Raw genomic sequence first — 13,411 nt, forward strand, 5'->3', positions numbered from 1 at the left:
GACGCTACTGTAAATATGTAAATAAACCAGTTAACGTTTCCTTTGCACTACATCACCTCCTGCCTCTACTCCGGCCAAAACATGCGTCGCGACGAGGGAACGGACGCTTGCCTGGGCCGAGGTACCTTTGACCCGGCGGCTCCGAACCCTGCCCAGAAGCGGCCCGGGGAAGTGCCGACTTAAGGCCTATCCGAAATATAGGCCTTTGTTTTAAATCTGACAATCAGGAACCTTCTTGAACCCTCGGACGTTATGTGGGGCTGTTCAAAGAGGTGTGAACAAGTGGTTGGGAACTTCTCGTGGTTGCTGACTTCAATCTTCCGGGTGTTTACTGGTCTCATTCGTCTTCTTATTCTTGTCAAAACGCCTAGTCTGTTTTTATACTGTTTCACAAGGCCCTAGTTCAAGTTGTGAATAAGGAAACATGCGAGCAAAGTACTACTAGCTCAATTTTAGATATTGTTTATATTAGTCGCTGCATAAATGACTACATGTTAACCGCTGAACGATGCCTTTTTCATTATAAGCTTGTATGTTGTGGCTGCTCTTTGACAAATTAATCTCAGATAAACAAACGTACCTTTACAACAACTAAAAAACATTTCGCGTGCTAGTGATGGAAGTGGTTTAGATTTTAGAAATTTAGGTGACTTTCAAGATTTTGATATGACTGTCCTCTGGAGCAAATTTAAGTCCAATTGTAGATGTTACCTCGATAATTTTGTTCTAAGCAAACGCAAGCCCACTGGTAAAGAGAATACTTAGATTAATCGGCCGATTATTCGCCTCAACCGGGAAATTAGGCGTCTAAACCAAATAAAATGCTGATATCTACGTTCCATTTTAGAATTCAAAACCGAACTGACGACAAAAATGTAGCATACCAAGGGATATTATCTTTCTATTGCGCTTACTATAGCTTCTTAAAAATGATCCTTTACAATTTTAAAATTTTCTCCGTGGCAAAATTATAAGTCCAATTAAACAAATAAGGTTTTATCCTTTCCTTTAAAGGGAAGCTGAAACACTTCTTGAAAAAAACGAGTTAGAGGTGAATTCTGGCGTATTTTCATCCAGTGAATCTGAATATCACTTTTTTCCCCGAAGATGCAAGTAAAAGCGACAAAACGCGAAAAAACATTCGACCAGTCGTGACGTCATACTAGGATCTTCGGGCCGCGAAGCGCGTGTCGCTCGTGTGGGCAGCGCGTGCAACGGCAAGCTTGCCAGGTATATTTCCCCGCACTGACACCAGTCCTGATGTCTCTTTCTCACCTTTTTGAAAATAGCAAGAGCGCGCGTGCATATCTTTGACAGGCGCTGAAGATGCGCGAGAGCAGAGATTCCGAAAGCTCCTAGTGTGACGTCACGCCCCGGGAAGAAGGGGCTTCGGCGGTACTTTAAAAATTAATTTCTGAAGCCTCCGTGCACCAAACTGAAAAATAATCTTGATATTCCTGATCCCGGAGGTAGAATGAAGGCCATTGAAGTGTTTTTTTGCAAATAGAGAACCACTTCAGTTTCCCTTTAAGGAAAAATTATAGCATTAATTCGAATGCAACTCTCATTTCACGATTTAAAGTCTCCATGCTTATATTTTTTTATATGAAATGGCCTCTTTCTACAGTAAACTAACTTGTGAACTCGATGATCAAGACACGTTTAATTATATAGAGCTTTTCATTTTTCTTTTTTTATGGAATTAAGTTAGGGATATTTTATGCTAAATTGTTTTTGTCTTTAATTTTCTAAGAAGCGTTGGTTTTTTCTCGTGTGAACTAGCTTTGAGTGATTTATTTACAACTTTCACGTGACTAGTTCGATCGATATTTCCGTTTTCTATCATGTGTGAAAGTATGTGAATTGTATCTTTTAAGATTTTAAACCTTGCGCTACCACATCAAGACCACAAGCTTGTTCTTGTACACAAAAAAAATAATTGTTATTATTATTATTTATACTACTATTATTAAGGTTCATGATGCATTGGTTTCTGACCACAGTGAAAATGCACAGCACATCAACACTTACTCTGAATCGTTTTTTTTTTATTACTGTCGACATACCCAACCTCACCAAAATCTGGTAATTGTTTCTCCATGCCAATTTCATATCTGACGAGAGAGTATTTTTCATGTTTTCAGATTTAAAGGTAAAAAAACTTGTCGTGGTTTCGACAAGATTAACAACGAATTTTGCATCGGTATGCTCAAGTATTCTCGGGATTATTAACATTCATTTTTCGTGTGTCTCTTCGTCGGGGTGCTCTGCTAAAGGCTTACGTGATCACTCGTGTTGTTCTTTTGTTTAAAAAAGTGACCGAGCTGCATTTAATAACTACCAACCTGTTAACCTAATATGCCAAGCTTGTAAATTATTGGAAAATATCGCTCAACCAAATATTGATTTTTGGAACGCAAATAAGGTACTCACGCACTATGATTTTCTACGGTTACCCAGCTTATTTCCACAATTCACGAATTTGCGTTTGGGCTAGACGGAGCAGCCCAAGTTTATGCATTTTTCTTTTAATTTTAGTAAAACCCTCGACTTAGTTACATATCGCTAGGTATTCAATAAACTAGAAAGTATTGGTGTCCGTTCGTTTATTGTAAGATGTGTATGTTTGTATTTGCAACATCGCAACCAATTTGTGGAGTTCAAGGAAAACTGCTCAGAACTGCTGGAAGTGACATAGGGGGTTCCACAGAGAAGTGTCCGTGGAACTTTGCTATTTCTGGTTTGTATGAATGATATTGCATTTACCGTCCACCCATCTGTACTTCTACATTTATTCGCAGATTCCTGTGCGTTATTTAAATAAATATATTCGCCTGACTACCGATGAATAATGAACTTCACCCTTAGTGAAAATCTAGGCTGGTGCTCCACGTGGGACATAAGGTTTACATTGAAAAAAAAAACTATTTATCACCGGGTTACGAACGAAAGGAAACATTAAATTTTCAATAAAAGCTAAATGCCAATCTCATTTCTCAGGTCGATGAATGCAAGTACCTTGGAGCAAGCAGAAATGAAAAAACTTAAGTTGGACAAACTATATCAATTATTCCTCATAGGCAGTCTTCAAAAAGCTGGGTTTGTTAAGGCACAAGTTCAAAAATTCTATACCCAATGTTAAATTATTGACTCAAATGATCTAATTAGATGAAAAATTTAATATGGTAGTATAACCTTGGACTTCCATACAACATCTAATTGTGAAATATCGCAGAGTTTAAAGACCTGCCGAGAGGTTTATTTACAGAAAATTTAATAGGACAGATTCCCATTCTTTGTAGATGAGAACCTACCAACTCCAGAGCGCCGCAGAACACATTGTCTTAAATTTAGGCGCTCACTTTATAGTCAAAAGCTGCCACTGGATTCACAAACTCATAACGAGCCAGTGACCACAAGAACTAGCCACAATCATCAGCATTCATTAAATGGTACTTCGCACGCACTAATCTGTTTAAGTACTACTTTTCTTCCCTTGAACAATCCAATAATGGAATGCTCTGCGTTGTTCTGTTATTTCATCTCCGTATATCAGTTTATCATTAAATAATCTACTCTAAAACTGCGTAATGTTCTTTTTTTAAATTTTTACTTGTTTAAAGTACTGTGTGAATTTGTACCTGGCGGTAACATTTTGGGGACTTAGGTTTTAATTAGAAGGCCTCACAATATTCAGCACGCCTCAAATTAATAAAATTATTTTTTTTTCGTTATAAGGCGTGCCCGATGCAAGTGTGTTTGAAGGCATATAATTTCTTTTTTTTTTTCCTTCTATTTGAAAAATTAGGTTGGTTCGATCTCAAGCGATAGTGCTTTCCAGCTCAGAGAGAGGCACTTAACGAAACTCCCTGCAGGTGTGCTTCCTGAGGCAGCGCCATGGACCCGTGGTCCGTGACGGCAGACTCTGACAGCGAGGACCCGGGCGGCGGCGAGTCCAGGCTGACGACGGTGGTGCCCTGGGATACCGCAACTGAGGCGAGCCCTACGGCAGCCACGTCCTTGGCCCTGCTCTGCCTTAACGCCTCGCTTTCATCGTCGTGCAACGCCAGTGTGCCTGGGAATCTGACACTGGGCGCAGAGGAGTGGAAGAGGCCCTTCGCCCTCTGGCAGACGGTGGTGATAGGAGTGTTGATAGGCATCTGCATCATTCTCACCGTTGGCGGCAACATCCTGGTGCTGGCGGCGTTCGTGGTGGAACGGACGATCCGACAGCCCAGTAACTACTTCATTGCCTCTCTGGCCATGTCCGACCTGTTTATTGGGGTCGTGTCCATGCCCTTCTACGCCTTCTACGTGCTCGTGGGCCGCTGGGAACTGGGCCCTATCCCGTGCGACCTCTGGCTAGCCACCGACCACACCGTCTGCCTCGTGTCCATCTACACGGTGCTGTTGATCACCATCGACCGCTACTGCTCCGTCAAGATTGCCACCAAGTACCGCAATTGGAGAACTCGCGATAAGGTTATCTGGATGGTGGCCATTACGTGGATTGTTCCGTTCCTCGTGTTTTTTATTAGCATCATGGGTTGGGAGCATTTCATCGGCTACCGGGACCTGGACCCGGGTGAGTGCGCAGTTCAGTTTCTCAAGGATCCGGTGTTTAACACCTCGCTCATTTTCGGCTACTTTTACGCTACCCTGGTGGTGCTTTTCATCCTCTACGGCGGAATCTACAAAACTGCCAGCGACATGCAGAAAAAATCGGCCGCCAGGCAGAAAAAGATGCAGTCTCTCGTGTCCATGGGGCGGGGAGGCGCGCTTTCTAGACCAGGAGCCGGTATCTCCAGGCCTGCGGGCGATAAGCCAAAACTGACCGAGCTCGTGGCCGCTACAGTAGCTGCCCAGCTTCCGGCCGCGCGGGCTGACCATCAGCTTCCCACCCAGCTAGGCAGCGGAGATTCAAGCTCTAGCCAGAAGACGTCCTCCAACCGCAACACGGAGACAACCAGTTTTTCGGACAAAGGCAAAGAAAACTCAGACCAGGACCGATCAAGCAGCCCTGTATTCGAGTCGGACGAAGAATACTCGCAGGATTCGAGACAGCTGAAGCCTGAAAAGCCCCGAAAGCCCAAGCCGCACAAGGCCAAGTCAGATTTAAAGATGGCCAAGCGAGCCTCAAAAGCAAGCGACGCCAGGATGTCAATCGTGGAGGCCACTCTACTCAGGATCGAGCCACCTCCGTTTGCCACGAACCGCACGTCAGAATTGGCGAAGCATATGCTTTGTGCTCTGCCGCTAGCGGAAAGTCTACAGGATGGTCACTCAAAGATCTCTAAGCACGACAGGTCTTCCAGCACACACAAATCGCCTCAGAGTCCAACTGAACAGCCCAAGACGACTTCCCAGCAGAGCCTACAAGACCAAGCTGCGATCGCTGAGCTCAGTCTATTGGATACAGAGAATGTGATGACACCGCTCACTCCGCCGACTAGCGAATTAAATCTCCCTTCTCCGACAGAACCACTAAAGCCACTGCCGACGTCGAGCAAACCGGCGCCGCCTTGCACCCTTAACATCAAGTCGGACTTTGTGGCTCCTGACTCGAGAGTGGGCGCCATTCCGTGCATCAACGAAGAGAGTTCTTTCGCGGTAGGTACACCAGTGAGCACCAACTTTTCACTCCCGTCATTGCCTTCCATGCCTTCCGTAGCTAGTCGGGGCAGCGTAACCTCCCCGCTGACTGACCTCCGTACTACTAACGTCGCTACATGTGCCCCGATCGCGGACGTTGTAGCAGTTTTTCCGGTTCCAAAGGCCTCGGAAGCCAAACCCAAAAGCAGTGTGTCTCCCTCTGTGTCTGCGTCCCAGAACGCCCCGCGGGCGGACCATTTGTCGGAGAGTCTGGGAGCATCGCTGCTTAGAGTGAGCAGCCGTACAAAAAACATCATCGTGGAGTCCCAGTCTTGCGAGAGTGGAGGTACGGTGACGCGAGTGTTAAACCCGGAGGAGGCGCGTTCGCTCATCGAGACCGAGTCGACTCTTTCCCGTGAGTGCTCCACCGCCAGGTCTGGCAGGAGCAAGGGCCTCGTGTCTTCCTTCAGTAGGAGGATGGACAAGAAGCGGAGGGAGGAGAAGCGCCACAAGTCCAAGTCTGAAAACCGGGCTCGCAAAGCATTACGCACCATCTCCTTCATCCTCGGCGCGTTCGTTATCTGCTGGACGCCGTACCACATATGCGCCCTCGTGGAAGGGTTCTGCTCAGATCCGACTGGCTGCGTTAATCATCATCTCTTCTATTTCACCTACTTCCTCTGCTACGCCAATAGCCCTATCAACCCTTTCTGCTATGCCTTGGCTAACCAGCAATTCAAGAAGACATTTTACAGGGTACTGCGAGGTGACTTGCACAAAACGTAACCGTTAGTTGCGGCATACCCAGGAGTAACATCCTGTAAAGTTTCATCGTTTGCACCTGATTGGCCCACTGTTGATTGTTCAGAACCCGAGCCTTTCCGGTCGTTTATGCTAGGACCTGTTAGTGATGCTGTAGGCCATTGGCCTCTTGTTACTATAGCTCTTCGTTAGCCAAGTTTCCGGTACCCCATTCTTGTACCTCCTCGGCTTTCGGCGGCTTCTTGGACCAACAGTTTCACATCTCGGCGTTATTTAGCTTGATCGCCTTTCAGTTTATTTTGGAGAATATAGATTAATTTAAAATTATGAGAATGCTGTCCTCTTCCTGACAGTAGGTTGTGACGTTGAGATCTATCAAAACTGCGTGGTTGCAAATTTGATACTTTGAGAGAAAACAAGCATCACTTTCTTATGTTAATGCTAAATATTTCCATCCTAGTACAAGATATTGCGTATAACAACTCTACACATGTAATAGACTTTCAAAAAGATTATCAAAAACACATTTGTGTGTGCGAATTTCCGAATGATAATAACTGGCAGTGCGAGCGCTTCTGTTTTTCTAATTTATCATTGTACTCAACAATGTCAGTCACATTTTCGAACTAGGATATAGTTAATTGGTTCACTGGAGGCATTTGCTAAGAAAACAGTAGAAGAGAGCAGTGTCTTTGCAGAACAGCCCCCTGGGCACTTGATGAGAAGCGACAGCTCAACACCATTTACCATCCCTCATCAGGCGATAGAAGGATTGAAAATGGATCTATTCAGTAATGGGCCATGACTTGTATAAAAAAATCCATGACAAAATGTTGAACATAGACCGATAATCGCGTTATGAAAACACCAGAGAAATTGGGTGCGAGTGAGCCTCTCTGTGAGCTTAAAACATTATATATAACTTCCGCATGTTAGCTCTGTCATATTTATTTTTTCTTGTGAGTTACCAAGTAGTAATCACGTATTAAACTGTTTTAAAACCGCCGATGTTGGAGCTTTAGGAGCTGAAACAACGTTCTTAAGAGTAGTAACTGGTTACAAAATACTTTATACAGACTCCGTTCCAAACCCCCGAAAGCGTATACTTTTCCTGAAACATGCGAACTTTACGTGAAACGTTTTTGTTTCTTCTATTACTACTCCACTGAACTGGAAAAGGCCCCATAATCTAAAATCGGTGGTGTCATGCGATTGGCAATGTTACAAAGTTAAGGTAAACCATGCATAAAGTGCTCACTCTGAGAACTCGCCGGTGGGTAGCTGGTGACACCGAATGGAAGTTTCAAACCTATCAACGGAATATGCAGGGCCTTGCCAATGCTGAAAGGTCAAACGTCTTTCCCTCTCAATCTATTATTAAATCTATTTTTATACTGAGGAACAAAAGTGGCGCATTTAAGCAAAAGAAACGGCAAATAGCTTCGAACCTTGCAAAGGCTGGATATTATAATAGCTGGTGTATTTGCTCTTCCCCCTATTACTACAGCCCTGGCGTATTAAAACGTTTTTTTTTTAATTTCCTTTTTAGGGAGAACGTCTGATGCCAAAAAGTTTGGCATTCGTTCGCTTCTTATTTTTGATTTTTAAGGAGGCACTATAACGAAGGCAATGCAACGGTAAGCCGTAAACAAGAATGCTAAATAAAAGAAAACTTTCTGCTGCTTTCTCGAACCCTCCTGTTCCGTCGCCAGTAGGAAAGTCACTTTAATGTTTTATTGGTGTTTTCTGTACACAACGTGTTTTCAGGTTTCTACGACATTTCGCTTGCCTAATAAAAAATAAAGATTGCCATTCTATTTTGAGTACGCCCCCAATTAAATTTAGGGTAAGGCTAAATCTGCTATTGTTTCTTAGAAAAAAATTGAAAATTCACAAAACGCGCATAAAACTTAAACGCCTTGCGCTCGAAAGAAAGCAAAAAGTCCAGATCAAATAAACCGAAAGAAAAAAGCGAAGCGCAGTAGAAAGTGATTCATGTAATCCTTCCAATTTCCCCTGGAAATAGAAACATAAAACAATGAAACACTGCGCTTTTGCGTTAATTTATCACAACGTTAGTTGTCAAATTGTTTAGGAAATTTTTAAAAAAAAAAAGTGTTTTTCTTTTAAACTATATGCAAGGTGTTTTTAGGCTATATAGATTTGTTTTTAAAAATCCGTGAAAACAGCACTGACGCAACCTGTGCAAGTGAGTTATTCGACCAGGGGGACATTGTATTAGGGGCTACTCGCACGATAATTCAATAAGCTTATTTATTTAACTTTCTAATTAGTGAAAAAAACTTGAGGGCCGCTTAAGCTTCGCCTTTAAGAGTGGAACGCGATAGCGTTTTTCGGCCCCGTTCGCAAAGCACGGAAACCTGCGCTTGTTCCCAAGCCGTGCGAGCGTGTGTGCGTGGTCTCGTCAATAGCGTCCCGTCTCACGTGACAGCACGTGTGACTTTATGTTACGTGACGCGTGACGCCACACGTGACTGTGACATCTTTACCCTATCGACTCGCTAAATTTAGTGGCAAATGTTCCGCTAAATGTGGCGGGAAAATGTCCGGCTAAATTTGGCGGGAACATTTTCTCCTAAGCTTGGCAGGAATATTTTCCGCTAAATTTGGCGGGAAAACTTTCCGCTAAAGTTATCGGAAAATTTACCCGCCAAGTTTAGCGTATTGATAGGGTCACGACTTAAAAGTCACGTGTGACGCCACACGTGGCTGCGCGCGTTGCATTATGGGATATTTTGTCCCACTGACGCCGACGCCAGAATTTCTGCGGTACGTGCTCCTAAACGTTATCGTGCCCAGTAGGTTTTCCCGTCTCATCACACGAGTTTTCGCACCACCAGCTTTGTGCATGTTTTACGAGCGGTAGCTTTAGCGTACTACTGCGTTTCCCCTTTGATAAAAATCCTCAAGATTTGTGATATAGCGTTTCTAACTAGAAATATGTCTACCTTTATAAATTCAGTAAAATATTTCAGTGAATTATTGAACTTACTGTGACAATGGGCTCCTATATTATGTCCTCCCGGCCGTATAACCCACCTACATAGTCCGCATTAATGTAGCTTTCACTGTTAGTTTTAAGCAAACTGTAAATCTTAAAAGCGCCCTTAATGTCTTAATAAGAGTTCAGATAAAGGTCGGAATGACGGTTAGTTAGATGAAACTGTAAAGGGGCGCTCGCCCGAAATTCGGAGTCAACTCCACGTTAAAATTTTAACTAAGCTCTCCTGGTATGAGTTTTTTTTCAAGTTTAGAAGCTACTGAACCGACAAGTACAACATGTGTATCATTCTAGCAGCCACTGCAGTACTAAATCTTGCAAAATATTTGTTTTGAAATGGATTCCAGGTGTACTTAACTGATTAGGACAGGGTTCTGAATTGGAGAGCGTTGTCTAAGCTCTGGAACTAGGCTTATGGTTCGTGAAACTGTTGGTCTGACGTAGAAATGAAATAAACAAAGTTGAGGCCTTTTTTTTATTTTTTTCGAGACGAAGAAGTTTAAAATTCTAACACCTTGAGCAGAATTCCGGAAAACTTCAAAAGCGGTTCCATCAGGTCCGTTTCTGCACGCAGCCATGTTTCTGCACGAAAGTCGTCTGGGGTCAAAGTAAGAAAGCCTCGGCACTTAAGGGCGCATTCTACTGAAGAAAACGCCTGAAGACTCCCATGATCCACTGTTGAGTCTCGTGTTCTGAGAGTAAGCACGTTTTGTGCTGAGCGGCCGCAGACGGAAGTGAGCGCGAGAGACGGGATATTTTTTTACGATGCTTAAACGGTCTTCCACGTCTAGAAAAAAGAAGCGGGCGGCGCTTTTCCAATCCATTCCTCGGTCGGGTGTCAAGGCTTCCGGTCGGTCGGGTCGCCTCGCTTGCTCGCTTTCCTATTCTTGTTTCTCGTAAAACTAGCGAAAACTAGCCGCCCGCGGAACGCGCTTTTCAAAAGTTACGCTCAGAGCTTCGTTGGTTTGACGGTCGAAGGGCCGACGCTTCCACCATGTGTCTGTGTGCGCGTGCGTGCTCGCACGTGCGGGTGACGATGCATCAATCGAAAACACCTGCTAGCAACGTCGACCGGCCGCAGTGACACCGGTTCACCGACTCCGTCAGAATGTTCCGTTCCCCAAGCACGGGGACAACAAGGCCCACCTTACAATGTCTTTCATTCCCGAACAAGAGTGGGACGTCTCGAGCTCCCTCTCCTGGTTATGCAGTCGCCGGGTCTCCGACCGAAGACGGGTGAAAGCGGTCCAACGCTTGCAGTATCTTCGGAGAGTCTCTCACCCTTCTATTACCGCTGCACTTCGTTGTTGAATTTTGCGAGGACGCTTTGCCTCGTGAGTGTATGTGTGTGTGTTACGATTTGGTAGTGCACGGTGTCTTTCGACTCTAAGGACGCCTCACATTCCTTGAGGCTAGAAAAAGGCGCGATACGTTCCGAAATCACGTGCTCGAGTCGGTGCAGCTACTGACGGTATGCACGCAGTTACGTTGATTGTTTTGTTTCAAGTTCGCACCTGCGAGGTATAGTTTGCCGGCCGACAGACACACGTTTCACGAGAACTAAAAGTTGAAGCAATCGGCTGCACAATCTTATCTCTGCTGGCCCCTCTAGATCCATGGACAACTGCTCGCACTATACCGAGCAGTTTTGCTACTCTACTGAGCGATAAAAGAAACATTGTTAGCGGCTTGGTCGCACCTTAACGGTCGTGCCCACCTACAAACACGTTTCCACAGGTCGCGGCTTTCTTCCAGGAATACCGAGTGAGCCCGCCAGCTTATTTAATTCATCCGCCGGAAACGCCGTCGTATGTCTTACTTCGCATTCTATCAAACAAGAAAGCAACTCGAGGGCAAACGATTTTTAAGTGCCAGAATATTTCATTTGCAATAAAACTTGCTTCATAGGTTACCTTCCTCGTTGCTGCCTAGGCGACCGTTTATGTCATCATAAGTTGCGTGAATATGTGCTTTAGCGAAGATTAGTGCCAACACAAAACAAGCATGTTAGGTTAGTGCATTGAAAAAAACGTTTAAATCATGCGTGAAAATGTATCGGTCATGCAAATGCATCGAACTCCATGATTTTCCTTGAGTCGCACGTTTAACTTGTTTTACTGCGAACTTGATGGGAGAAGGAGCAAGTCTGAGCGATGACTCCCCAGCTGCCGCTTCCGGCCAACCACACAAAATATGTTTATAACTTCGAGTGTGCTTTTCTGCGCCTTCGCTTCAATGTACCGCCATTCCTTCGGGAGAAGTTTCTTTTTTTCCTATTCACGGACTTATGTTTATGTCTACTACTCAAAGGTAGATTAAACGCTCTAGCTTCACTGAATCGAGAACATCATCAGCGGTTGTTTGATGGAGGAAACAAGCACGGGCCGGCCTCGTATGGGCAAATGCTGCGTCACCCTAGCTAAAGCCTGTAAGCTAGATCCTACTTTAATTGGAGCTGCAATCGCATTTCTGAACTACGTCTGTCGGCGGACCAGAGCAATTAAAAAAGGTGAAGGATTCGAATTGCGGAGCAAATTCTCATGTTCGCTCCTCTTCTAATAACCGTGTTTCTCAAGGTCAATGTTCAATCCACTTTGCCGGCAGTTATTAAGGACACACCTGCTAGGCGCCTCTGCGACCCCAAGAAATTAGTAAGCAGCAACAAAGGACCATGTTCGTCAATGGACGATCCCCTTGTTGCCTGCTCCGGTCACCAATGGATGGTGTTTCTTGTGTCTCCGAGAAGGGGTGTTCGAGAGTTCGTCCCTGCTCATAGGCTGTGTCAGTAGTGAAATAGTTAGAAATTCACTTTTGTCACCGCCTATTACATTGGATATTGTTTCTTGAGTTGGCCTACAAATTCAAACCAGTTTCTTTCTGGACTGTTTATTATAGAACGAGGAAACCAAACTCTCAAGTTGTGGAAAGTACAAAATCTCATTACTCCTTACGAAAAAAATAGACATCTTCTTTGACCAAAATGGAAAGCGGCGGTATCCCTTTTGTGTGTTTTGCCGTTTACTAACGACCATAGCAGAAGGCAACAATCCGCCATGCTCAAGATTGTTTCTCTTTGTTACATCTTCTGCTTCTAAGGGTCTACTAAGGACAGTATCAGAGAATTTAAACAAGCATTTCCGCGGAGTGCACGCCTGTGTCCTGGAGTGCGTGGCCCTATTTGGCACGTCTAGGTGCGCGAGAGTGAAGCGTATAAAATCTCCCAGAAAGCGATCGGAAGCTTAAGGCTAGCAGCCCTCAAACGGAGACCTCGAAGACCTAAGGGTAGGGTTGCTTTCCGAACTTCGGCGATGCTCGGGTACAGGAAGTGAAAAGAAAGAGCCGAATGACAATTGAATCGAACGTGAAATTTAATAATGTTCTGATGAAACGTAGTAAGGGATCATCTAATTGCATCTAAAGCGTTAAACAAAACCTGAGACCCCTCGGCCAATATTTGTACGCATTAATACTCGGGTGTTTTGACGTTGTTTGGTACACTCTGACTAGTATTAAAAATAAAGGACTGAACTTATGTTTTCATATAGTGGTTACGGCTTATTACTTTTTTTTTTGCAAATTTAACGTGCCAATTTAAGATTAACCTTCAGCTGAAACGTGATTCTGCAATAATTTTTTTCTATAATGTTTTATATTACAGCACCTAAATTTACTGAACTTGAGGTAATGTTTCTGTCCTCCTAATATCCGAAGGTAGGGGAAGACCTCCAAAGTGAGTACCGCATTACGCATCTTAAAGCCCCGAAGTGCAGGCTCGGTAGGCCCCGTGGTATAGGTAGGTTTCCGTGTTTTCGGGGTTAACCTTTCTTTGAATTCGAAATCGTTTTTTGGGGGGTTTATTTTTTCCCAGAATGTATCGGTGTTCTTTACCGCCGAATTCTCAAACCTCACTCAATTACCCCTTCACTTCTTTAAGTAATGCTTCAAGTAACGCGATTGGCCAGCGCCGGCCCTCGCCCTGTGGATGTCGAGTGCGCCTCAGTGGTACTGATGAGTTCGGCGGATGATGCGAATATT

At 44.4% G+C, this 13,411-nt stretch overlaps 1 protein-coding gene across 1 annotated transcript; it reads left to right on the forward strand.

The window, feature by feature from the left end:
• Positions 1-3,897: 3,897 nt before the first annotated feature.
• On the forward strand, positions 3,898-6,378 carry LOC8043216 (muscarinic acetylcholine receptor M5). Its single transcript, XM_002416115.3, has one exon. The coding sequence runs from the start codon at positions 3,898-3,900 to the stop codon at positions 6,376-6,378; it is 2,481 nt and encodes an 826-aa protein (XP_002416160.3).
• Positions 6,379-13,411: the final 7,033 nt, after the last annotated feature.

This window comes from Ixodes scapularis, unplaced genomic scaffold, assembly GCF_016920785.2.
Source record: "Ixodes scapularis isolate PalLabHiFi unplaced genomic scaffold, ASM1692078v2 PGA_scaffold0__279_contigs__length_252992795, whole genome shotgun sequence".
Classification (NCBI taxonomy): domain Eukaryota; kingdom Metazoa; phylum Arthropoda; class Arachnida; order Ixodida; family Ixodidae; genus Ixodes; species Ixodes scapularis.

Bases quoted from the DNA above. Each gene is read 5' to 3' on its own strand.
- LOC8043216 (XM_002416115.3), top strand. From the start codon at position 3,898: ATGGACCCGTGGTCCGTGACGGCAGACTCTGACAGCGAGGACCCGGGC.